Source organism: Neopsephotus bourkii, unplaced genomic scaffold (assembly GCF_033783945.1).
Source record: "Neopsephotus bourkii isolate Nb327-2 ecotype Australia unplaced genomic scaffold, CSIRO-AGI_Nbou_v1 NB_234, whole genome shotgun sequence".
Classification (NCBI taxonomy): domain Eukaryota; kingdom Metazoa; phylum Chordata; class Aves; order Psittaciformes; family Psittacidae; genus Neopsephotus; species Neopsephotus bourkii.
Window position 1 is genome coordinate 19330702 of NW_026900744.1, and position 27023 is coordinate 19357724.

General features: G+C 40.2%; 2 protein-coding genes across 5 annotated transcripts in view; one reads left to right on the forward strand and one right to left on the reverse strand.

Annotated features, from left to right (window-relative positions):
* The window catches only part of SWT1 (SWT1 RNA endoribonuclease homolog), a 35437-nt gene extending 28726 nt beyond the window's left edge, over positions 1 to 6711 (forward strand). For both annotated transcript variants that reach the window (XM_061345709.1, XM_061345710.1), the window contains 3 exons: positions 202 to 268; positions 1163 to 1227; positions 6551 to 6711. In XM_061345709.1, the coding sequence (XP_061201693.1) occupies positions 202 to 268; positions 1163 to 1227; positions 6551 to 6656 (238 nt within the window). In that variant the 3' untranslated portion in view covers positions 6657 to 6711. The remainder of the gene's footprint in view (positions 1 to 201; positions 269 to 1162; positions 1228 to 6550) is intronic.
* IVNS1ABP (influenza virus NS1A binding protein) overlaps positions 1 to 25620 on the reverse strand; it is a 62913-nt gene extending 37293 nt beyond the window's left edge. The window contains exons 1-15 of one of the 3 annotated variants that reach the window (XR_009724228.1): positions 25379 to 25620; positions 19091 to 19347; positions 18205 to 18331; positions 17707 to 17876; positions 17552 to 17627; positions 16644 to 16817; positions 16136 to 16261; positions 14666 to 14773; positions 12394 to 12520; positions 11631 to 11855; positions 11352 to 11473; positions 11048 to 11174; positions 10831 to 10962; positions 10502 to 10675; positions 9447 to 10025 (exon numbers count right to left, since the gene is read on the reverse strand). Coding sequence is in view for 2 of the 3 variants with exons in the window: in XM_061345715.1 (XP_061201699.1) it covers positions 9772 to 10025; positions 10502 to 10675; positions 10831 to 10962; positions 11048 to 11174; positions 11352 to 11473; positions 11631 to 11855; positions 12394 to 12520; positions 14666 to 14773; positions 16136 to 16261; positions 16644 to 16817; positions 17552 to 17627; positions 17707 to 17876; positions 18205 to 18315 (1926 nt within the window). In the remaining variant the exon portion in view is untranslated. Of the gene's footprint in view, positions 1 to 8603; positions 10026 to 10501; positions 10676 to 10830; positions 10963 to 11047; positions 11175 to 11351; positions 11474 to 11630; positions 11856 to 12393; positions 12521 to 14665; positions 14774 to 16135; positions 16262 to 16643; positions 16818 to 17551; positions 17628 to 17706; positions 17877 to 18204; positions 18332 to 19090; positions 19348 to 19764; positions 19917 to 25378 lie in introns of those variants that run through there. The other 2 variants (XM_061345715.1, XM_061345716.1) reach the window with 2 other exon arrangements.
* Positions 25621 to 27023: the final 1403 nt, after the last annotated feature.

Sequence of the window (27023 nt, forward strand, 5' to 3'; positions counted from 1 at the left end):
TAATAAGTTCATTTAATTCTTTTAGAGGAGTGGAAAGGGATAGGTGGAAGGGAAAATTCTTCAATGATCATAATTTACTTTTTGTTTAAAGAAAGTAATTAGGTGGTTTTTTTTTCCCATGAAGCATTTCTGACTATTTTTACCTCCGCCATAGAATTCTTTTATACTTGCTTAAAATATCCCAAACCTTTTCATTTTCAGAATATTGACTCCAACCAGTAGTTTCCAAGATATTTGGGCTCTCTATAACTTCCTTATAAGCAATGAGGTATGACGTTTTATTAAAGTTTTGTCAGATACACTTAAGTTACAGGTTTTTATTTAAAGCAGTTATGAGCTTGGGTGTCTCATCATTATGTTTCCACTAAGCTAGAATTTTGAAGATTTGCTGTTATTTATTAGGCATTGGGCATAAAACCACATTTTTTGGTTGTCACTTACCAAAAGGTATTCAAATCTCTACTGGTATTTGAGTTACTTGCTTGACGTTCTGAGTGCTCACTTCTTCTGAATAACTCGCTGTTGAGAGTAAAAAGCCTTGAAGCTGAAGTCACCAAAACATCCCTAATCTAGTCATTTTGAGAAGAGAGCACATTGCATTAAGTAGTTCTGTGGAGAATATTGGCTGCAGTTCAGAAGAAAAAAGATAAATTGAAATTACCAGTTATTCATGAAGTTTTAACTCCTCTGTGCTTAAAGATTTTAAGAAGAGGAATTAGAATGAATGTTTGCAGTAGAATAGAGGTATTTTTCTAGTCAGTATATTATGTATTCATATTTGTGGTCCTCTCCTATACAGGCTATATTTGGGTTTGGGCCTGTACTTACATTTATGGAATTAACACAAGTCAGAATTTACTTAATGTGCGATAGGGTAAATTAGGAAGGAAAAAATAATTATTTAATTATTTAAGGTATTTTAGATTCCTGCAGAAAGAGTTAGAAAATGGAGCTGGAGTGATACCTATCACACCCATTATATGCAATTATGTTCGTAATATTAGATTTTATAATACATAACAGGACTTTTTTGTGTGGTGTCTCAACTTGAGAGCCTGTTAGGTAATATGTTAACCATATCTATTAACACCAGCTGTATAATTTTAATCTATATGTGATACTTGATAAATTACTATGTTAATTTTTTTGTTCTTTGTTTTAGGTAAATAACAGTATGAAATTCACTGCTGAGGAGCTTTATGAGTGTGTTTCACAAGAGATGTATCGGTAAGCCAGTTACTGACAGCATCTGATGGGGTTTGAGACAGCATTTTAGGATGTACTGGATTAACCAAAGTACCATAAGAGAAATCATTTGGATAAATAAAAAGCTGTCATTTGTCGGAGGGACATAGGGAAGATGAGTGGGGATGTTTTTTGACGTTTCCCCCCCTTTCTTTTTACAAAACATCTTGGTGTGAGAACTTTGCTTAAATCAGCAGAAGTAAAACCACAAATGATTCTCAAGTCAAACTAGGCATGTCTGCTCTGCAGTTGCTGTGTTACACTGTGGCCATCATTATAAAAGTTGTAATTCAAGCCATTGTGTGTTACTAAGCCATTTGTAAGTACAGTTAAAAAAAAAAAAGAGAAACAAACATAAGATTCCAAGTCCTTGTTTCCATTTTATGAGGCTTTTTCGCAACTCAGCCACCGGAAAATAAATGTTCTGTTGTAGAGCTGAGTTAAAGGCTTTGAAAGCAATCTAAAAATGAGTGGCATGCAAACATTACAGTTCTTTACAATAAAGGTTCTGGCTCATATAAGGTCTTTTTTCTGAACTTGTGTAATTGAGAGCTTGTAAATCCAGGTGCTGTAGGGTTTTTAAAATGCCATAAGATTTTTTTTTTAATAAATCTTAAGTGGATAATAAAAGGCAGGTATTTTCTTTGACATTGCTGTTACATGGATATGAGCAAGTTGTAAATTGCCAGGGTTTGAAATGTGGTTCTGTGTGAAAGGCTTGCAGATTATTTTAATCTGAGTAGGCAAATTATTCTAAAAAGCTTTCCTTTCCCTGGATTGATACCGATTTCCTAAATCTTCTGTGGATTTGAAAGTGCAAATTGCAAGGTCAGGAGAGAAAAGTTATGCAGGAGGGAGTGATTTGACTGTGTATCAATGCAGAAAAATGGTTCAGAAGCTTAATTGTGTTGAGTTGATGACCAGCGCTTCTGTAGTTCTCATATTTTCAAGCATTTGTGGACAGCTCCATCATGTCTGTAGTAAATCTACAGCATACATACAGCCTTTGGTATTGTGCTAAGGGTAGACAGGGAGATAAATTTCTTGATCTTTGAAAAGAAAGATGTCCCTAGGTCTACATTTTGTCAGAAAACCTGAGTACTTGGACCACTGTTGTGAATTCTGTGTGTCACAGTAGGTTTCATGGCCAGAACAAACATTCTCACCAGAGCTTTGATTTTCTGGAAGAGTGGTACAGAGTGACGATGACGTTTTTGTTATATGAAAGTAATGTCCTTTGAAAACATATAAAGGAAATTAAGCAAAGATTAAGATCTGTTGCTATAAATTCAGTCCACAGATTTTCAAAGTACTAATTATGTCTAATTGTTCTTGGTTCTTACGGCAATGAACCTATTTGGTATTACAGAAGTGAAATAAGATACTACTCCACCCAGTAAAACAGAGATGCTAAATGAAATCTTAAAAGCCCTCAATTAAAAAGAGGTGTGGCAAGAGCAAAAGCACAGGAAAGGAGACTACTTTAAGGCAGGCTGAATTACTTGTGCTTTGGCAGAAACATGCTGAACAAAGTGTTTCCCTTGCTTCAGTTACCAGCAAACGTTTTTACTTCAGCCTGGCCTCTTAATTCTCTGGGAGATAAATTCCTGTCTGGAATATTTGTACTCTCACTGTTTCTTTTTCAGGATATGCCAGGGTGCTCTCATCTTGAGAATTTGATCCAAAGGGTTTCTTCTTGTCTGGAGAAGGAAAAGGACTATTTGGAGCTAAATAGTCAAAGCTACATGCAGAGTTCTCACTGCTTTTGTATCCCTAAGGGTTACTATGGGCTTTGGTATCACAGCAGCATTTAGAGGATGCCAGCCAAAGACTAGAGTCCAGATTATTAGGATATAAATGGAACAAAGATGCCCCAGAGATCCAGTGTAGCAATTCTTTGCATCTTCAGCAAATTCACAAAATAAGTTTTTCTATCAGAAACTCTTAATTGACTTTATTTTAATTTTTTTCTGAACTTGCCTGGTAGATTCCAATCTTCTTCCATAGATCTGGGTAGTGTTGACCCACCTCTCTTTTTCTGGTGGGGTGTTGTGTACCGTGTCTCCCTTTACTTTCCCCTCCCTACTCCCCTGCTTTCACATTTTCCTCGTCTTTTATTGGTAGAGACTGAGATCTGGTGAGATTCTCTAACAAGAGAAAAGTCACCCACTTTACTGAGTTAGATCTGTCACAGTTAACATCACTGTTATGGGGCCAGGCAGTAGCCTGTGAGGAAAGAGACAGGATTATACAAAGGTGGCAGAGGGCAGGCCTGGCCACTGATTTCTTTCTCAGTCCACATTCTTCAGGCCTGACAAATCATAGAATCATAGAATAGTCAGGGTTGGAAAGGACCTTAAGATCATTTAGTTCCAAACCCCCTGCCATGGGAAGGGACACCTCGCACTAAACCATGAAAATTGTAGCCTGGTGAATCTTAATTTAATTGTTTTTTTTGCCTTCTGAATAGTGGGAACACATTACAGTCCTGAGCTGCTTCAGCAGAAGAATTAGGTAGATTAAGGGAGGTTTAGTTAAAGCCCTTGTTTCTTCCTCCGTCCCTCACTCCCCATTCAAGTGGGCACTGTGAGCAATAGGGTTGCTGGGTTGCAAGGGAAGTTTCAGAGAGATTTCTGTAGCTTGCATGGCAAGCAGCTAATGTGAATTCTTAGTTACCCAGGATACACTGTTGAGCAGTGAACAGTTTGTATCATTTAATAAATGACAGTTTGATATAAAAGGTAAGTGGTAGAAAGAAATATTTTTTGCAAGCCTATGATCTTGTCATAACTAAGAAAATCTATTTTATGGAGGGCTGGGTGTCCAAGTAGATTGCTTAAAAGTAATGCATGACTCTTGCACTGCTCTTCTTGCTGTTCCATCTGATGCATCTGTCTTACAGTAAACTAGCAAAGGAGGTGGAGGTGACTGTGGTAGTTGGCGGTTGGGAACGTGCTGATGCCTCAGGTCTGACATGGGCAGTGACACAGGGGTGCCAGCATGCTTGATCCCTATGGCCAAGTATTCTGTGCTAGCCAGGGAGAGCACCCTGTGCCTCTCCTTGTCCTACCAACCATGGGGCCAGATTCTGAGTGTGGTGTGGTCAAAGCAGTGGTTTAGCGTATTGTCCTGATACGCAGGCTGTGGCAGTGAAGCACAGGACTGCTCTCTGAGAGTACTAGCTGCATCAGCTGCAAACGTCATCCCTTTTTCTGATTCTTGAGAGTCTTTTTCAGTGCCTGTATACACCCCTTTCTTCCAGCCTGGCACAGCTGGGTGTCCCACTGTGGCATCACATGTTTCAATGGAAGTTATCCACAATCCAGCATGCACCAGTGTGTTACTGAGGGTACAGGAAGAACCTCTCTTGGCCTGATTAGCTTTATTCCTAGTTAATGCAGTAGCTACATTTGATTCACCTCTTGTACTGTTCTTGGGTATAAAAGTCTTCATGTAATATCATACTATTTATAATTTTAACTGTTACTCAGTGGCCACTAGAATGATGTAGGGAAAATTTTAATTGAGGTAAGGGTAATGAAACTGATATTTTTCTGTGCTAGTTTTAAGAGCTCTTAGTGAAAGCTTTTCAAGACGCTCACTGCTGCAGAGGGTTTATAACTTGTATTGCTGAGGCATCTCAATGTTCTTTCTAGTTCTGTATTCAGACTTGACTGATAGCCCAAGTAAGTACACTGTGTGCTTACTACTGGCTGCCCAGTAGTACTTAACTCTCCTGTGTCAAAACTGAGTCAAGGTACAGTTTTTAGCTGGTGAATGACACTTGTTCATTAGGAGGATGGATGTTCGTCAGCGTAGCTGTGCCAGTGCTGTAGATTATTGCCAGAGAAATGATACACATTTAGACTGCTGCTTATGATAGAATTCATCTGTTCTGTTGGGCTGATCTGCCAAGATTCTGTTACCTGTGAGAGCCAAAACATACTGGGAAGATAAGGTGCATTTCCTTTTTAAAAGCATCATTTAATTTGAATTGTATTAAATATGTATGTACCTGTATAGTATTGGGGTTGTGTGGCAAGCTTTATTTTCCTTTTCCCCTCACCAACTGCAATAGCAAATATGTTTGCAGAATACTCAAGTTTAAGTATAGAAATGAGGATTTGGGATTTTTTTTCTTGCTGTTTACCATTAACCATTTTCGGTTTACCATCTAATTCCAAGTTGAAATAGAAAAACAAGAGCAGGTATTTCAGCCATTTCACAGCTGGGAAATAGGCAAAACTGCACAGGGAAGACTGATCAGTCTGTGTGAGTAAATAAGAATGCACCAGGGCCTGCAGCAGTTCAGTGTCTGTCCACTGATTTTTATGAAATTGGACACAGGGAAACAACGTCCTGGATCTGGTCATTTTGCCAACACCTATTGAACCGCTCTGAGGAATGGAAGCTTTGTTTTGCTTTCTTTCAGAAGAACATTGAAATTAGAGAGGTTTTCAACTAGACTGGCTGCTATTTAAATGTTTGGCACCGTTTGCCAGCCTGACATATGTTCCAAGGCAGGAATCGCTGTGGTTACTGTAGAATTGCTGTGGTTACCGTAAATGCATACTTAGGGGAGGTTTTGGTTTCCAAAAAAATGTTACAATACTTTTTTCTCAGTGTCCCATTTTGAATATTTGACCATAAGTCCCTTTATGACCAGCTAATTTGAGCAATATTTAACTTGTGCAAGCATAAGCTTGTAAAATGTTGTCTCTGATTGGTGACACTCCACAGATTATCAGGAAAATGACAGATGTCGAGCAAGTGCGAGAGCAACAGGACTAGCTGCGCCCAATGAATACTGGTCACACTATTCCCAAAGCCTAAAATCAGTCTCTGACAATGTTGTAACTGTGGAGAGAACTTGTTTGTATCTGCAACACACAAACCTGTAGGAAATGTGTAGTCGACTTTCAGTTTAAACACAGTGGGTAAAAACCAGTAACTTTTTATAATTGAAGGCTCAGGTTTGGGTTGAGAAGACCCAACTGATGACTGCAGTGTGGCTCTTAAATTGTTCCTTTCTAAAGATTTCATTGCAGGATACAGCTGGGAGCATGTAATGATTAGCCAGCTCTATAATAAATGTAATTTATTTTATAATGTTTTTATAACATTTGTTATAAAGATAAAAATATGTCTGGATCTCCAGAGGCACCAAGTATTCTGTTTCTGACAGAATTAAAGCATGGTATTAGAATCCCTTTGAACTTTGTTTTAAAGGAATACAGGACCAGATTCTTGTCTTATACAGTGGGTCCATAGGGTCTTGATAACCTTTCTATCTTCTCTTCCCTAGGAAAAGGTTAGAAATCGGATATTGCCAGCTGGTCCAGCTAGAACACACCATTAAGCAGTGCCATGCATCAGTTCAGACAGAAGCCAAGAACAGGGGCTGGCTGTGACACCTGGGTGAAGGTTTGGAGCTCTGCTGCTCACCCCTTGTGCTTCCCTTGTCCAGGCAAAGTCTAACTTCTCTGAGTTATGTGAGGGAAATATTTGAGGAACCAAAAAAATCTGCCTTTTTTTTGATGGTGCTGTTTTGTATTTGATTTGAAGGAAAACAAAACAAGCAACTAGTTACAGGTATACATGAAATGCCAGGATTTCTGCTAAGAATCACCAGCTAATGGAATTGGCTTGGTGCACAGCAGATGTGCTGGTGTTCTAAATTCCAGACATTTGGAGTTGGATTTGTTAATGGTTGCATAGGAAAATCCGTGTAAGGTATTTGTTTGCTGAAGTAACAAGTGAGAAAAAAGAATATATTGTGACACCTGGGGCTCTGAAAGGACAGAAAGGAAAGCAGCTGAATACCAAGCCAGATACCCATAATGCTTGCTAACCCTGCAGACATGAAAGGCTAACATGCAGATGCAGTATGTAGCCTGTGAACTACAGGATACATAAGAGAGGACAGCAGATGGGGAAAGAATATATATATATATATATATATATCCATATATATATATTTTAACCCAAAACAAACCCCCACTGTCATGCAGGTATGTTTGTCCTGCTCCTCTTTTGGAGGAAATGGATGTTTTTCCTTTGTTAAAATGTCTGCTTAATCTTCATACAGCAGAAATGCTTTCCAGGTGCCACCCCTTTTGAACCAATTTTGTTGCTTTTCAAAACTGCTTTAAGCCCATGGAAACTTTCTAAAAGCCATTTTCAGTGCTTCTGTGGCCTTTGAACCTACCTCTTCTATGTATGTATTTGTACAGAGATGAGATGATCACAGAGTGCTAGAAGCGTTTATTTTGATATTAACTTTTAGATGTATTTGTAAAATCTTCATTGTAAAAATATTATTTATTGTTACAGTAAATGGCTGTTAATTCTACACTCTGAGTAGGTGTTTTCACTTTGCCTTATTACTGTGGATGTAGCTGTTGCCCCCAGACACTTCAAAGTCATAGAGAAGCAGCTTAGTGGAGTTATTGTTGGAGCAAAAAGCATTTTAAGGGCTATTTCCATCCAAGTTCTTATCCCAGCATTGAGGTTAGTTATGCACAAATAAGCTTACATTGGTATTTTGTACCCAAATCTAAGAAGCTGGATCAGTTTAACCACGTGATGGATGTCTGTCACATCTACTTTTGATACAGTGTATGGGAGGACAGCTGACAGATGAAGACAAGTACTTTATTACTTACTCCCATACTGACTGTTACTGTTCAAATGCACCCAGCTTTACACCTTGGAATAATCAGTACATTTCTTTGATCTGATGGTTTCCTGCATCCAGTAGAGATGGTGTGGTCTGCTCATGCTCCCCTTCAGCAGGACTGCCTGGTGGTATGTGAAATAACTAGAGTTGGGATCAGAAAGTGAACTAAGAATGGGATGGTTCCTGAAATAAGTGCTGTGACTGGTGTAGCTTAATTTCCTAAAGCTACTTAATTAATGCTGAGGACCACAAGATCAAGCTCCTCATAAGAGTGCTGCTTTTCATCATACTGTAATGCACTTTCTTCAAGTTCACTTTGGCCCCTTTCTCATCTCACCTGTGGAGCACCACACTCTCATGTGCACAGAGCCTGAGAGCAGCCTCTGAGGGGGTAAATCTCCCTCAGACAACAGCTGGTTGTTCTCTAGGAGCCAGTGCTGGCTCTGAGCCCTCTGCCCACCAGAAGTAAGTGTAATGCTCAAGGTTCTGGTAGGAGGTGTACCTCACGCTTTAATCTTCTTCTACTTTGAGGAAGAGGATGCAGTTAAACATCTGTTGTTTGTGGTTTAGCTACATCCATTTGAAAGGTCTGTTACAGCATTGCAAACTTCTTATTGAAAATTACACCTTGTTAAAGAAGAGGACACAGACACACCACCGCAGCCCTGTAGTGCAAGGATTTCCCAAAAGGTACCTTTAATGTGTTTGCATCAGCAGCAAGCTAGTTTTGGCACCAGGAGTTAGATGTGCAGCACTACACATTAGACACCAAGTCATCCTAACCAACATTTTATCCATAGGAATAGAGAAAGTGAACTAAAACATAGTACTTTGAGCACATACAGAGTCAAGTTGTGTTCTGTCACCCTTTCAGCTTGTAATATTAGAAAAATAAACTTAAGACAGTTACTAACCAGATGAACACATTTTCATTGCCAACTGGCTAGAGTTTAATAACCATGAGAAAACCCACACACCAAAGTTTTTGTTTTACAAAGGTCAGCTCACCCAAAGTAACAAAACTGCTGTACAGAAAGCACCCTCTGCCTTTTTTGTCAAAATATTTGGAGCCAAAATAATTTCCCCACCCTAGAAAGTCAAGGCTATGTTATGTTCAGAAACTCTATTCAGCTCTAACAAAGGTGTTGCATACTAAGTTACAGTATTGTAGCAGAGGCAAAAGCTCAGAAGCTCATGTACAGTGGTAAATCCGTTGTCCCACTCAGTCTCTATGAAATCCGAGGTTGTCTTTTTGCTTCAGTAACCATTTATCTGCCATTTTCATTTCAACAGATAAAATACTCTGCTGAGTATATAAAAATTGTTATAAAAAGGCAATCATAAAAGATAAGGTATTGGCAGGTATGTCAGCTTTTTTTTAATAAAAAAAATAGCCATTATATCTATTTAAATAAGGCTTCTTGTTACAGATTGTTCCAGTTACTGAAGGAAAACAAGGCCTGATGGAAAAAAAACTATCCCCCATAAACCTTACACTTCCTGCCCCAAGAACACTTCCTACAGGAAAAAGTCATCTAATGTGCAAAGTGACAAAACAAACACTGGGGGAAGCTCCTGCAATGATATGGCCCAGTCCAGTTTTTCCTGTGTTATCTTCAAAATCTTAAAAAACTCAACCCTAAACCAAAGCTGAAAAATACACAAACCCCCTTCATCTTGATATTCTTTCCAAAACAAATATGTACAGCACATTAATATGCAATATGCAAAAGCTTTGTGTTGCTGTTGGCAACATCTATGCCCTCCCCAACCCTATTCACATGTGTACCTCAACTAAAACACAATTACATCACTAAGCCTGTTAGTTTGAAGAGAATTTAATTTGCTTAAAACTTATAAATTTTTGTGTAGGGGCTCCATTCATTTGACTCTGGATTGTAGACTTCAAGCGTGTTCAAGAATTCATTACCATCAAATCCCCCAACTGCATAAATAGTGTTTGCCACTGTCGTAATCCCAGCGTTGCTCCTTGGAGTAGTCATACTTCCCATCATCTTCCACTCGTTCCTAGCAGGATCATACATCTCCACACAGCTCACCGCATGAGAGCCATCAAAACCTCCACCAACAAACAGTTTTCCTAGCGAAAGGAAACAAAGTGAGTGTTTCACTGCTAAGCACTGCCTGTGTCACCAAATACAACCCCTCCTAAACTAAGTAAAAATGAAGGAACTTCAGGTTTTCTGTTAGAAACCTTTGCCTTACTTAAGGTTTAAAGTTACAGCATTGATCTGCTTTGGATCATTCAAGCTGACTGGACGTTATTTCAGAGTAAGTGCAGTGTCCAAAGTCAGGCAGATGCAGCTCTAGAAACTGCACGGTGATGTTTTTAAAAGAAAACAGGTAGGTGTGAATGCCCCAAAACAAAGACCAGAGGTGTTTTGTTTTTCTGGTTACAGTTCTTAATTAAAATTGGAGGCAAACATAGCCAGGTTCTTACTGTATTGTTTCCTTGCTGGGAAGGAAGGAAACTTTGTATTTTACTTGCATTATAGCTTAACATGAAAGATTCATTAAGCATCAAGCAAGAGGTTGTTTAAGCACATGGAAACATACCATCACGGACAGCCACTCCAGCTCCTCGTCGAGCCACATTCATGGGTGCGATCAGTGTCCAGGTGTTGTTCTCTGGACTGTAACGCTCTACGCTGTTCAGGCAGTTCCAGGATTCTGCTCCTCCAATTATGTACAAATATCCACCCAGCTCACACACTGCAGATTGATGTCTCCCTACAATCAAATGCCAGGAGTTACAGCCCAGCACAGAAGTCACGCACTAACATCATGCCACAGCAGCTGATATTTAAACAGGTTTTTGGGTTGGTTGGTTTAAAACCTGCAGGTTTGCAGTCACTCCTCCCCTCCCCACTACACAACACACTTACGGATATTGAGAGGAGCACAGCTTGTCCAAGATTTTGTTATGGGATCAAACACATCACAGTTCTTAAGTCCTTTTTGGCCATAAGGATCTGAACCACCAACAATGTACAGTTTTCCATTCAGGGCACATACTCCTATTCATATAGGAAAAGATAATAGGTAAGCTAATAAATGGATATATTTTTAAAAACCCATTCAGTCAACTGTAGATGTTGTTACCTGCATTGCAGCGATTGGTTCTCAGTTCTGGAACAGGAGTCCAGTCATCTATTTCTGGCTCATACATTTCTCCACAGCTCAAGTCATCTGAGTGACCATTTGACCCACCCACAACATACAGCTGCCCCTAAATAGAAAAGATAAGATGCTTCACATCTAAGTACACAACAAAAATCATTAGCACTTTAGTAATTGTGTAACTACAGTTAAGCAACATCTGTTACTATTTTGTAAAGTTTGCCCTGTTTGTCCCACCTACATTTACATAAAGTCACATTTCACGTGATCTCCACCCAACACGCACCATTAAAACTGCCATCTGGAACCGAGCTCTGGGTGTTCTCATCGGTGCAATGAAAGTCCAAGTATCCTTTTGCGGATCGTAGCATTCCACTGTGCGCAAACACTCTTCTCTATTATATCCACCTAAAAGCAAAAGGTTATATGATACCACATTTCCAAACACCAACTGTTTTGACACTGAAGAACACCGACTCCAATACAGCATACACAGTTAGGAAATAACTGCCCTCCCACTCCCAACCCAGCAAGTTGTTTAAAGAATTGTTACTATTTCTTTTACCTGCGGCAATCAGTTTGCCATTAAGTTCAGCTGTGCCCAGTCCAGAGCGAGCATACTGCATTGGAGACATGGGCTTCTCAATGACATCGTTTGGATGAAGCTCGAAACTCAGACTCTTCAGCAGCCGTGGTGTGCTTGTGGGAGAGCTCTGTGGGCTGTTACGGCCATGCAGGAATATCACACACAGCACACCATCCAGAACAGCAAGACAGAGGTAGGTGTTACCTGTTGTCAAGAGAAAAGGAGAGACCATCAATATAATAAAATTTTAGGTGAATTTAAGTGGATACTAACTAGAGTCATCAGATTATGCTTCTCCCCTTTTAAGTGTGAAAATTTTATTTCTTCTTGTGGTTCCAAGTATTCACATAGCTACTGAAAAATATGTGGTTTAGCTTATTAATGTAGTGTTCAAAGACATAAGACAGCAATCTAAAGATGTGCTAGAAGAAAGGTGCCTTGCGCACATACACCAAATAGCTCTGTAAATTAGAGGCTGCCTAACTCCTTAGGACTTTCTGGGTAAACTTCCGTGGGATTTGGGACAGCGTGCATATAAGCAATCAAGATGTAAGTGACCCCAGTTAGGCCCCAGTTATGTTAGAAACATCCCACAGATTACTAGGCAAATCTGACTTGCATCATCAGGAAGAAAAGGTACTTCCGCATTTCTTACAGATGTTGAAAATGCCCAGGGAGTGGGAAGTGGTAGGTATACAATACCAGATGCATCTTTTAGACAAACCCTGCCCCAGTTACTCACTTGAAGTTTTCTCTGAAGCAATGATTTTCCACTCATGTTTAGGACTCTGAACAGTAGCATTTGGAGAAAGACTTCCAGAGGAGCTGCTACTAATCTGCTTGTGATCATTCTCACGTGGTGGCTTCTTCTGCAAAATCAAAAGGCAGCTACAGAGACCTAGCCAAAGACTACACCTCCTTCCTCCTTTGCTTCTCTAACACATAACTATTCAAAAGAACACTTAGGCTACCACCTCCGCAGAGCATCAATTATAGCACATCTACATTTTCAACAGAACATCTTGCCTACTCAGCAACAGTGGCCAAAAACCACCCTACATCTTATCCTGGTAATCCTTTCATCCTGCGACAGTAGCTTTATATTGCTGGTGTCTGACTAGAAATCATTTCAAATTCTTAGAAGACAGTATAAGTTACTAGCAAGGTTTTCAAAAGGAAGGAAAAACCTACATCCATTTGGAAAGAACTGAGATACAAACTAGAAGCCTCACTCACAAGCTCTGCTTCTGGAACTTGGGTTAATTACAATGCTATTTGGAAGTGAATTAACTGTTCATTCCCTGAAGACAAATTTATTTCACCTCAGTTGCTCTCTGTGCTCAGATTAGCTGTTTCTTGGCTTATACTCCCTTGATACCTAACAGAAGATTTCTGCTTTCTTTTCTTCTTCAATTACATTTATACTATAACTTACATTATTTTGCTCAACTATAACATCCCACCCTCTCACATCCCCCCTGCCCGCCGCCCCCCCCCCCTTCACATTTCAGAGCACATTGCACAGTTGGTTGGGTTGTTCATTTTTTTCTGAATTGTAAGAACCAAACACAAAGTTTTAATGTTCTGTCTACTTGGTTTAGCAGCAAAGTTTATGACCACAATATCAAGTCCGCAATGCTTGCAGTTCCCTGGAGTCTGATCTGTATGGAAACTGTCATACGACTTTTGAAATACATCATCTAACTCATAGATAAGCTTATATATAAGAGTTTGATTGCTATACTCCGCTCACCATGAAAATCAGTTCCTTTGTGGATGGCATTTTTGTTATTTCTGAATCTTCATCCAATTAACAGCTTATTCTTATCCCTGAATTGCCTTGACAGTTACAGAAATTACAAACTTTTGTAATTAAAAGGTTTAAGAGTTACAATTTTTCCAGGGCTGTCATCTATGGGTTATATGGTGTTAGTTTTCTCAACTGTTTAGAATGGCTGAAGTTGGCAATTCTTACTGTCATTAAGGATTGCATAGAAGTTGAGAACTCTTGGCCTTATTTCTGAAAACGAACTTTTTGAATGTTCACCTATCAGCGTCTATTGCAAGTAGTAGCCAAAGGTGGTGAAGGCTGTGAAAGCTTACTAAAAACAACTAAGAAACTTGAAAATTAACTGCCTTTTCATTTTCCTCTCTTTTCACTTCTAAAATGCATGTTCTGGGATAGTGTTTTATGTAAACATTAGCTAAAAAATTCAGAAATGACTTTTGGATCAGCATATTCCACTGTTATGCATTAAAATATTACAACATATTTGCTTCTAACTCCGTGAATTTAAACAACCTTTATTTGTATAAAGCAACTGACAACCTGCATCTATTAGCCCATTATTATTATTTTTTCTTAAACAGCCTCTGTAGTGCTAAGCTGTGTTTTTCAAGAGTAGAGAATGATTATATCTGGCTAGGAAAAAAAAAAAGTATAATTCACAGACCAAAAAAACCCTCAGCACAAGACTGATTTGTACGCAGACTACTGGCTATCTCCAGATGAGACGTTACTTAACTGCAGCTTTTAAAAATCTCTCTTGCGCATGAAGAGTGCAGCTGAACGAAAGAAATGGACGTTGACAGCTGAAGGATTAGAACTTACGTCTGGGATCTTTGTCTGTGCCAAAATTTAACAGATGCATTCTCCACTGCAAGCCAAGCAGTCCGTGATTCTTTACAGTCTCTTGAATATGTCTACAAAGCCACAGCTGACTTGCTACAGCTGGCTGCTTTTCTACCTCTTCTTTCTTCTAACAGCCTAAGATTTATTTAGAAGTCATACCTCAAGCACTCTGTTTTGCAAAGACTTGCAGTCAGTCTATTGAAAAACTGGAAACACAGACTAAATCATTGCCTCCAGCAGTTTCGAGAACAATATTTTCTCATCACCTATTTCTTCATTGAAGCTACTGCTGCTTTCTCTGCTAACAATACACAAGACTTCAGGTGTGTTGTAAACTGCTCCAGTCTATCTGGGGTTACCTGAGACTGTCTGCAATTTGTACCTGCACAAACTGAATGTGGTCATCATCACTGCCATACACCTCAGCCTGTCCATCTAGCAGATTTCCATCAAGCAGCTTGTGATCAGCTGAGTAGTACAGCGTTTGAACCTGCAAAAACAACAACAGAATACCCATATGGCTACTGTCTCCACTGCTATTAGCTACAGGCAGATTACAAAAGGCAGTCGCCAGCATACTTCTTGTGATCTCATCTCAATCTAGCAGAATGACAAAACTAAAAGGAAGCAGATGTCATGGTGGCAATCTTCAAACATGGGATGAGGTTCCTTACTTTCTCAGCTTGAGAGAAATCTTCATTTTCCAAGGACTTCTACTGTTTTTCCAGCACAGAAACATTAGACAAGCAAAAAGCACATTAATTTGCAGAATTACACAAATTCACAATCTCATGCAAGCATTTTCACTATCCCCGCAAACAAGTTTTCTGCTTTGAAAAATACACATATTTATCTCAATCAAAAGATGTTAAGAGAAGCCACAAGTGGACTCTAAAAGAAAGGTATGGGAATGAGGGAAGACAACATAAATTTAAGTTCTTGAGGAAACTGTTGCCACAAATAAACATCAGATGCAACTGTTTCAATGAAACGCATCTGAACATGATCGAAGCTTTTAAAATTAGTTTTTCCAAAGAGGAAATATACACTTGATAATATATGACAGTATCAACATGTACTTTTGCCTATACAAGTGTTTTCGAAGATCATTTGTGCCTCTAGTAACAGACTCAGAAAATGTTGATGTTTCAGGGGATTTTGTAAGGTCCATTGTCTCTAGCCAATTAAAAATTTAGATTCCCCACTAAGTTTTCCATTAAACACTGCCCAGGCCATAACTAGTATAAGTATTCATGAGCAAAACCATTTAATAAACACACAACTTTCAAAATAATGTATCCTGTAAAGGAGTAAGTAAACACCATTAAAGCATCATCATCGTTCTCTGCCCACAGCGGATTTTCTTAGGAGAACTGGGGCAGGACTGCTGCTTCTGTACGTGTCAATACACTTGAGGTTTCTTCTTGGTTCTTCAGCCTTGGTATCCTAGTTTTGTTAATAAACCTATGGGGAGATAAATCAACGGGGAGGAACAACCATTAGAAGCTTTTACCTACTTTGCATTTACAAGCAAAACCTGCAAAGGAAAACATCAAGAATCTACAGCAACTTTCAGTACCACCTCCCCAGTTCTAAAGCAAGATACACGCCACTTTGAGGTTACTATACAGCACATAGTGAGCAAAAAAAAAAGGAAAGAGGAAGACCAGACTGAACAGTTCATTCAGCTCACCTGAACACCCCCCCAGTTTCTCAGCTTAGGGGTACCTACAGTAAAATTTAAATTCTTTAGGGTCATAGTTAAAAAAGTGAAAGAAAAAAAAAGGGATCATGGGATCATCCTTCATATTGATTTTTTTTTATGTTTAATCCCATTTTCTTAAAGACTAACCTCTTCCATTAGATCTTCCAGACTGTCTCCATTCTCCCAGATGCTGCGCTGTACCCAGTTGATTACCTTTGTGTACAGTTTGCCATTGCTAGGTAGGCCAACATTGTCTTCCAGCATTACTTCAAGCTTTAATTAGAAGAGAGAAAGATGATTTAGTCTATAGGTATTACCCCTGTATTTGTAGCATACTGTACTTTACGTAGTGAACAATACTCTTGCTTTACCAGAGAGCTAGAAAACACCAGCTACAAGATTTCAGGCCATGCACTGAAACTAGGAAGCACATTTAAGTACATCTGCGGTTACATTTCATGCTCAGAAAGGACGATAGTATGTATACTCTACTGTTAAGATGAACAGATCCAGAATATACACATTGTTGATAAAAGTCAGTGCACCTACTGACTTTTACTGTTCCTAGTCCCCAGAAGGAAGCTGTAATAGTTGCTCCCTGGGTTACTTTCTTGGAAACTGCGTACCAGAAGGACATCTACAAACTTAAGCTAACCTTTAAACGTGGAAGTTTGAGAAATTCCTCCTGTTCTGAAATCTGTAAAAGATGTTCCTGAATGTAGCCATCAATCTTGTTCAACAAACGCGAGTCTCCCATACAACTTGCAAAGTTGCGGTAAGAGATGCAGCTCTGAGCATCCATCTTGGACAGCAAATAGTCACCACAAACCTTTAAAAAAAAAAAAAAAAAGCCGCATCTTAGTTTACACATAGATAAGATTGTTATACATTTAAATTATCCTTCCCAACATATAACAATGGCTTTTTTCTAACTGCAGAATAGTGACTGACTGTTGTCATCCTCTCCCTGAGCTAGAGCTGTAAACAAAATGTTGCCTTCCATACGGATATGCACATTTAAAAGTTCTCACACATACACTGACCCCCATGCCTTTCTACTGAACACCTATTCAAAACTGCTTATCTGCAGTCAAGTGAAGATAAGAATCCCTATTTCCTTGTCAAAGGTATCCCCATTTGCAGCAAGAGAAAGTATTCTCAAAGTCAGGTGCTACCAAGCGTATCTTCAGGATACGTGAATTAATCAGGATGTGTGAATTATTCTTTTTCCACATACTGCCATAGATTTACAGGTTTAATTATTCCCTCAATGCAACCAAGCATACCACTGCTTCCACAAACCTGAAAGTAAGTAACCAGCTAGGACTATACAGGTACACAAATACACAACTTCAGAGAGTCCTTCAGCACAAAGATAATACAAGTGGAAATAATACATAGTGATGTCACTTTAAACTATGTAATTATAATGAACATCTAAAGAAGCTTATCCACTGAACACATTTTAAACAGAAACAATTTTTTGTCTCATTAACACCAAAAAGCATGATGCAGTCAGCTTGAGAAAGAGGAATACACTTCTGGGAGAAGTGAGAACTGTACCTGCTTAACTCTCTCCATCTTCAACTTCTTTGCTGCAGAGTATACATCTTTCACCAGTTCTTTATCAGCTTTTAACCTATTAAAAATTAATCTTTATTATTTTGATTTTTTTAAATGAAAGTCTGCTCTGTCTACTTTCTGTGCAAACTACTTACTGAGCAGTATAGGCATAATTCAACAGAACTTCAACAGCTTCTGGATTGAGATCATCAAATTTAACATGGGAAATTCCATGACAATCACTATCGCTATTGAAGATTTCAAACAGGTAAGGACTGCAGCAAGCTAGCACGGCTCGGTGCGCCAACATCTCATGTCCACATACCTTTATTTAAAACACAAATAAGAAACCCACATGCTGGTAAGAATTTTCTTAAACTATGTTTGTATTATAATAGTATAAAGGCCTACCCTAGTGAATGTCAAAGTTCAAACAATTTTTTCAAACCGATACTGTCTCCAATTTACATCACCTGAAAAAATATTAGCATTGCTTCTCTCAAAGTATATCTGGGATTTTTAAAGTATACATTTTTCATAAAAATCAGATTCTAAAGTCTCATGCCTCACAGTTAATGAGGCACATAGCATTACACAATGTAACAAAAATCCCCAACGCATTCAATCACCATACCCTGAAAGAAAAAAAGTACCTGGAGACGGACATCACAAAACTGACCACTTTTGCGCAGAGCATTTAGTTTGGCAACAGATGACTCAATGAAGTTTTCATCTTCAAACATCAAATATCCATTGGGAATCATTTTTGTGTTGGTATGGCTGAAAACACAATGTATAAAGCTTATAGATACAACATTTGCTTTAGGATTGAAGTACTGTTAACATATTGCTTGCAAACATTCATGAGGAACTAAAAAAAAAAAAATCACCTCAAAAAAAGCCTAGAGAAATCCTACTGCTGATCAGCACATGTTGATCACCTTTGGATTGGAGGCATTAATGATTTTCAGCGATTGAAACCGTAACTTTTAACATATTCACATCACTTCAGTAGGTACCAACTTCAAAAGTACATGCTGAATCTGTGCTAACTCCACAGGAGCAAGCTAAAAACCACTGGATTACACAAGAAGCTTCATTCCCCTCTACAAAGATCAGATTTGGGTTTTTTTTTTGCTAATATATGCAAAAGTATACTTTCATCAACATTTTTAAAGGAAAGTACATGTAGGATACTAATAATGTTACCAGCAATGATTTCCACCTGAAGTTTAAGAAAACTCTTAAGACTAAACTAAACAAGAAAACCCCAAAACAGAAAAAGAGGACAGCAAAAATCAGTAGCAAAAATGGCAACACCCTCCCCCATCCCAGTTCTAGTGTTAATCCAATTATTTTAAATTCACTTAATATTGAAAGCATTTGACCCTAAACTGGCAACAATAATATTACTTACAAAGATCATTATCCACTTGCATACACTTCCTTCTGCTGCATTTTAGTTTAGAAAGGTTTTAAAGTCCATAACTTTAGAAAAAGTATTACATATTTTATACACAGTTAACAGTATCAACTTACCTAGCAAATGTATGACAGTAAAATTTTAACTGGGAGATCTTAATATAATGGTATTACTTTGTTAAAACAGAGCACTTTAATTTCAGTATCTTTTAACAGGGAAGATGTTTGTTGAAATGCAAAGGCAGATGTGTCTTTGCAGATGGGTCTCTGAAGATGCAATATGGATTCCAAAACTATCAGGCTTGAAGATGATGTAATAAAGTCCTTAAAAGCTATAGACATGAATTTCTTCTGTGATAATCATGCATCATAACCTGCAATAAAGGAGAAGGCATAAAGTAAAAGGACAGTAGAGAGTACTACCATTTATTTCAGGCAAAACTTTAATATTGTCTTAAACAGGAGTTCCTTGCCCAAACAAACATGTTTTTCTTCACACACACACACAAAAAAAGCCTGAAAAATTCCCTGTTGACACCAATATATTCTCGTGCCTAATGAGAAGTCAATCACATCAACTTTATACCCAGAGACAAAAAAAGTAGCTAAATTTGTGCTTAGAGAAAAAGTTCTAACAGCTGCATCTCATTTTTAGATAATTCCTTACCAACTCTAATCTCCAGCACTTCCTATATCCAGATCATTATTGCTGCTTACAGTAGTAGATAACTTGAGTAACACAACAAAAAGTACTACCTTTTAAAAAAGAAACAAATCCACACACCTTCTACCTTTTGCTTTTCCTGTACTCATCTACTTATATCCTTCTTCTACTGAATGCATAAAACGGACTAGAGATGGATTAAGGACATGTCTGAAATGACTAAGCATATCTTCAGTACTTCCAAAATAAAATAAATAAAATAAAAAAAACCAAAACCCCAACACAAAACAACCAAAAACAAAACCAACAAAAAAACCTTATAAAGTCAGAAATCACTATTTCAATGACAACTTTCTTTGATAAAAAAAAAGTCTCTTTGCTACCCTGCAAACAGAAACTGTTACGTTCTGGTCAAGTTCTACAACTGGAGTAGCTTTGTTGGGATTCTGCAGGTGGGTGGGCTGTTTATGCTGGGTTTTTTGGGGGGGGGGAGGAGAGAAGAGGAGGAGCAGCAGCAGTGGGGAGGGAACAGGCAACAAACACCCACTCTGGAACTTTCCATGACCCTGATGCCACCTCAGGAAAACATCAATCACTTCATCCACTTGAGTTTACCACTGCAGTTTCAAACCTATATTTGTATCTACAGAATAAATGCCACACTGGGAATCAGGTTTCCTGTGAAGAGGTGCAGCTCTTTTCTCCTCGGCAAAAATTAAGTCACCCATGTTGTAGCAAGGGAGCCTCGTGACCGACTGCCTGGCCAGCGCTTACGCATGGGGATCGTTTTGGCAGGAACAGCACTGCCCTTGGTCTGGAAGTAGATCAGCAGCTCAAGCAGGAGGCTGATTGTCAAGAGCTGCAAGGGGCATTATCCCACTATACACCAGCTCTATAAAAAAACTGCTTCCATCCTTAACAGCTTCTAGCAAAGCTGAAGGTAGATAATCTTGTACAAAAAATTAATATTAAGTTAGCTACTAAAACAGACACAACATGTATAAAGAAGGAAACAACTGCTCCAGAGCAACAGTGGTGTCTGTCTGGATTATAGTACCCCTGAAATGCAGGAAGGACTATAGGAACAGTGCCCTGGGGACTACAACTTTCTACAATATACTTTAATGTCACCATACTTTGCTAGGAAAAAAAAAAATAAAAAAAATCTCATGGATTAAATATATATAATCCTACAAGCAAGTTATGAAACTGAAACCAAGTTCTGTTTACCAAATATTTAACTAAGCATTTTGAAGTCAGTGTTTTTCTTGTTGGTACAACTGGCATAACCATTCCCGTTTCTAAAGCAGTCAAAGTTTCACTTCTCAAAACCAGAAACAGTCTCATGTCCACACTTTCCCCAAAGATTCACCTCAACTGAAACACTGAGTTACATGACGATTATTCCACAATTTCAACTGAATTCCAGAATCATCCTTGCACAGTTCTCTGGGCATGTTTTGTCACATTCTGCTGTAACAGAAGAACAAGTGCAATGTTTTAACTTTGCCTGATGTACCTGCTTACAACCTTCAAGACCTAAAAAAGACATCCAAAATAATTCTGGATTGAAATGGAAGGTTTGTCTTTTAAAGCCCTCCTTTGTGCATGAGGTCATCCTACACAATTTTGCATTCATGCAGCTAATCATATTGTTCAACATGAATATCTAAGAATTAGAGTGTCTTAATTCTTGCCACAAAGTTTCAAGACTGTTGCATGTGACCCACAGCTAATATTACTACTCAAAATACCATTAAACAGAACAATCATATTCATTACTTTCTGCATTCCTTTTAGTTTGGAGTATACTGCCAAAACAAGAGCCAGATAATAAGCCAAAATTCAAGAAAAGCTAAGAATGCTGCAAGTATGGCAAACAAACTCCTTTCTTAAAATTACTTCAAAACTCTGACTCACTTTGCCATTACTTCCCCCACCCCCTTGATGATAATCCCTTCTAGCTCATCACATTAAGAACTGTCAGCTGCTTTTTTATAATTTTGCTGGATTTTACATTTTTAAACTAAGTACTATGTTTACAAATCACTGCCAAACAGGCAAAGTATGAAGTCTGATGCCTCTGGAAATTATTAGTTTTCAAGCTCAATAAAAACACACTTACTTAAACATGCTAGAGAATTAGCATTCCAGAATGGAAACAACACATTCCATTTCAGAAAATTCTGGAGAGCAGGGCTATTTCCTGTATTTATTTTTTAAAATAAAGCAAAAAAAAAAAGTGCGATATATAAAATTCAGACTTTCATTCTAGTTTTAGTATTTAAGATTGATACTCCTGTTGAGCCACCTTCAATCAAGAATTGATCATAGAATCACAGAATAGTTTAGGTTGGAAGGGACCTTCAAAGGTCATCTAGCCCAACCCCCCCATGAGCAGGGACATCTTCAACTAGATCAGGTTGCCCAGAACCACATCCTACCTGGCCTTGAACATCTCCAAGGATGGCACATCCACCACCCCTCTGGGCAACCTGTGCCAGTATTTTACCACCCTCACTGTAAAGAAAGCTAGGTGTAAAATCATGTTAGGCATTAACAAAGCAGAGGATTGAGACAGGCCAGAAGCCATGAAGCATTCATGTGGTGTGTTGCACTGATACAGCTGTACATAACTAAAGGAATGCAGTACACAAATGTCTGGCCAGTTGCTTGATTTAAACGTAACTGTGTTTCCTAAACACTTACTGTTATGCACAGACAAATATTTTCACTTGCTATACATATGTACCTCTGCACCATGAATTAATGGGTTTAAAATTTAGGATGCTTTCATTATAATTTTTTAACAGCTGCTTACTGCAGAAAATATTTCAACATATAAGAAACCTGCCACAAGATGATTACTGTTGAATTTTTCTGAGATCTAAAACCTGCCCTAGGGCTCTCCACTGCAGAGCCACTTTCAGGGGACACATGACCTCTGGTCTCAGGTGAGGTGCTAAGACAACAGGTCCCAGAGCAACAGAGTAAGGCAAAAGTCACCTTGGCCATGACCTAACACCACAGGTAGTATTTGTTTTTCCTCCCATCTGACAACTCTCATCTTTAGTATAATCCATTGGTACTTTCCATGTGCAGTATTTCATTATAGAAGTAAATAAAAGCCTTGATTTGTACCAATTCTGCCCAAACTTTTTCCTCAGGTAAAGGCTGGTACCTCTTCAACTTACAAGTAACAGATCAACTAGGGGAGATACTTTTAACACACTTTGTGCCTTTTAGCTGCTGTGGGCTTTCTGGCTTTTCATGGCCCAGTTCAGAAGAAATGTAGGTTACAATTACAACTACTCATAATCCATTACTTCTATCAGAAGATAAAACCAGGCATCCTCAAAATTTCTCTTTCATACATTAGCATTTATTTATGGTAAAACCACACAATCTTTTCATGCCCAAGTTTGCATTCCAGATAAACACCATGGACCAAGACATATATCAACCTACTTTACACCACTAAACAGGCCCACTTTCTTTACACCAGTGATTCAAAGACTCACAGAATTTATATGGCTTTTGCTTTGCATATTCAGTTTTCAATTGTTATCCACTAAAGATTTAGTCTCACTGATAACTGACTTGTAAACAAGACCGTTCTATTTCACTTCAAGGCTTAGCTGTTTTCCCACCTCAACCACGAGGGGAAGAGGGAAAGAGTATTTGCTATCATTGGTTAAGAATTGACAGGGAAAGAAAAAGAGCTACGAACATTTTTTGAAATCTTTTAGATGCAGTCCAAGAAGGTGTAATTCTTGGCCTGTCCTCTAAGCAAACAAGTCTAGAAAGATCTACCAGACACACATTTGTATATGTACACTTAAAAAAATTGAGAAGCAGGTTTCATGTTTGAATGTTACTGCTTTTCCAACTACAACTGAGCTGTAGCACACCAGGTGCCCATTTAGTACAGTTTCCAATGCTATCCTTTCCCCCCTCCAACCCTCTTCTATTGATACATTGTTTTTCTTTCACCAAGTCTTATCACTGCTCATTACCCCACTTTTCCATACTGGTTCTGTTTCCTCTTCTCCTTTTCCACATAGTACTTTTTTGTTGTTGTTGTCATAGTCTTTATCTACACCTCTTTTTCTACCTTCTGCTTCATACGCACTCTTAAAATCTGAGCTCTTTCCCTCCCGCCCCCCCCCCCCCTTTTTTTCCTGTTTGTTTTTCTACTTACACACCTTCCCACAGTTCTTCAAACCTCTGTCACACAACCAGCAAACTGGTGGATTTTTGTTTGCGTCAGTGTTGTCTCTCACCCCCCATTCTGGGCAGGTTTTGCCTGTCTTACTATCTCCTGCTCCTTAAGAACTTAAGCTGAAGAAAATAAAGTTAGACAAACAAAATTATTTACAGTAGCTAAAGTACCATTTCCTAACTGGAAAGTATTACCTGACTGCTGCATCCTCTGCTCCAAGAGTTAGGCTTGTGGCTACAAAATCTGTTTTCTAAAATTAAACCCATCTCACCATCAAAGCACCACATCCTGACTGGTGTCTTACATTATAGATCCTTGACAGAAGAGAATAAATGTGGTGTCTACACACCCATCACTGGAAAATAATAAAAAGAAAAATCCTCCCCTTCACAAATCACAACAAACAAGGAAAGTGACATGATACTGAATTTCCACTAATCTACCTCCACTCAGTCTTGCTATCCTTCTCCTTTGTAAATAACCCGATGCCTCACCTCTCACTTCATCAACTTTTTTCCACCCTGCATAAAATTGTAACCAACTCAGTTTTTATATCTGTGGGAACTCCACATTAAGGAGCAGTTAAGATGCCAATTAAAAGGTATTTTTTACCTTGAAACACCTCTAAAAAATTCTAAAAACGTGCTCAAACTCTGTGTATGCGGGCAAAAAATACTGTACCTCTACCGCCCCCGCCCCAAACCCCCTTCTGGTCATTCATACTCATTACCTTTCTCCAGAAGCACTGAGGTGGACTGACACCCGATGTTTTCACTGTGTTACCGCCTACTTCCTAGAACTGGTATAGATGGCAGGGAGGGCTATGACATTGGCATGTTCTTCATCCCGAAAAAACTATTTTTTTTCGAAGTCCAGGATTTCTGCGGTTTTTCCCCCATCACCCCCCTCCTACCTTTACTATAAAGGGTTTAAGGAAGCTGTCACTACGTGACTTGCAACGCGGCGCTTGGAAAGGCGCGCAGGCAACGCCTGACCTTGGAACAGTAACCACCCGTATGAGGTACATCTGAATTTCTGGCCTGGGAGCTACACCGCGCTCCCACCAGCTGTTGGTGTCCATGCGGGGAAACGGCGGCAACGCCGACTTCCCCTCGCGGCACCCCCGTGGACGAAGGCCGGCAGCTGTGAGGGGATCCATCTCACACCATTCAGGCCATTCACACAACTTCGCTTTGAAGAGCATGGCAACTTAGAGATCTGGCCAGCCCTTGAGAAACGGGCCCAAATAAGCAACAGAAAGCCACACACCCAGCCGGACTCGTGTTCCCCCCGCCGAGGGAGCGGGGAGGGCACGGTGCGGCAGACCAGGCCCGCCACCGTGGGGCTGCGGCTGCCACCGTGGGGCCCGCTCCACCCGCCGGCAGCCTCAGGCCGCCACCACCCCTGCGCCAGGGCCGAGCGGCGAACAAAGAGCAGCGGGGCCGTGGCGGCGCAGCCCCCGGCTGTCCCCAGCCTCACAGTGTTCCCGTCCCCTCACAGCCGGCGCATCCTGCCGTACCTGGTGCCTCTCAGGACAGACGATGCTGTACATATTGGAAGCCTCCAGGCTAAGGGGAAAGCCGACGCGAAGACGCAGACGCAGCCCCAGCCCGCCGGGAAGCGGTAGCGGAGAGCGCAGATAGAGCGGGACGAGGCGCGGAGCTGCTGGCGGGGCAGCGGAAGCGAATCGCAACGGCGGTGGCAAGCAGGAGCACAACACCCACGAACACGCCGCGACAGCTGAAAAAGCCACCCCGCCTGCGCTGACGCTGCACAGCGCCCTGTAACCCTCCGCCTCCGGCGGGGCGACTGGCAGGCTCAGGAGGAGGGCATCGCTCCGCCGAGAAACAAGTCCGGCCGCGCCCCTCCCTCCGCTGCCGAAGTGGGTCGGTGGACGGTGGCGGGGCGAGAGGGGGCGCTGTGCTCGCGGCCCGCCTTCCTGAGGGAGCCGTCGTTGGCAGCCCCGTTAGTGGCGGCCGCCGGTCGGGAGAACGGGACGGGACGGGAAGGGGTCGGCGCAGCTGAGGGGAGGAATGCCCCGGCTCGGGAGGCGCTGGGACTGAGCCGCCCGTAGCGCGCGGGCCCACGTTGCTGCGGGTAACCACTGCCGCGTTCTTTATTGCTGGTTCAGTCTGGTTCGATTAACTGGTGTTGCCTTTTCTTCTCAGCGACGGCTTCCTCGCTGTTCGGAACTGTGATTCGAGGCGTCGTATCTGCTTAATCAAAAATTACCGCATTTAATGCGCAGCCTTGTCCTGTGTGCACGGGCAGCTAGACCGTGCTCCATCCTGCCTCTGGATCCAGCGGCCCTGAATCCTTATGGAGAAGGCATTTCTGGATGAAAAAATTGCATCTCCCCCTTTTTCACAATAAATCCTATCTTGCCAGGCAAAGTTGTTTTAAAGCATCACTGCTGATAAATAAGGGGTGTTTGAAGTCTATTAGTTATACAGTTGCATGCTGGACAGTGTAATGGGTTTGATTCCTGGCTGGAGCCCTGAGTGCTGCTGCAATATTGTAGCAAATAAAACTAACTAGAGCTGGATGAAGTCCGAGGCTTCTTGCTGGCTTCCTGATTTAAAATGCCAAGGTCACCTGGAAGGCAGTGGTACATTTCCTGTGTGCTTTCTCCTTATTCAGAGGCTGCGTTGGTCAGAAACAGAGACCTGTAGGAGATTATGTTAGATACAGCTTTAGTGTCTGCTGTCAAATGGTAAATATTATCGTATATGTCATCCACCATTTCTCAACATTCTTCAAGAATCTCACTGAAGAAGCGTATTTCAAAACACTGAAATTGGATGATACTGAGGTTTCAAGCAAAAAATGTTTCAAAATGTTTAAAATTACTGGTCATGTCTCACCAGAAGCGAGCAGAGGCATTAAGCTTTAGATATATTCCTCACCTACATGAATCCCTCCTCTGGAGACATATATGATAGCACAGTGCTCATGCTGCAGCTAGGCCCCTGCCTTCAGCTTCTCTTTTTGCTGGCAGTAAACAGGACTGCCTCAGCGTCCCACCTCTCCCTCATACATTTCCACTCCCTTCTCCTTTCGGTTTTTAAATCACTAGCCACACCTAAGAGCCTACCTTTCCACCCTCTGCTTTCTTTTTGAATTAATCTTCTTATTAGGGCCTTGCTAATGAAAAGCATTAAATG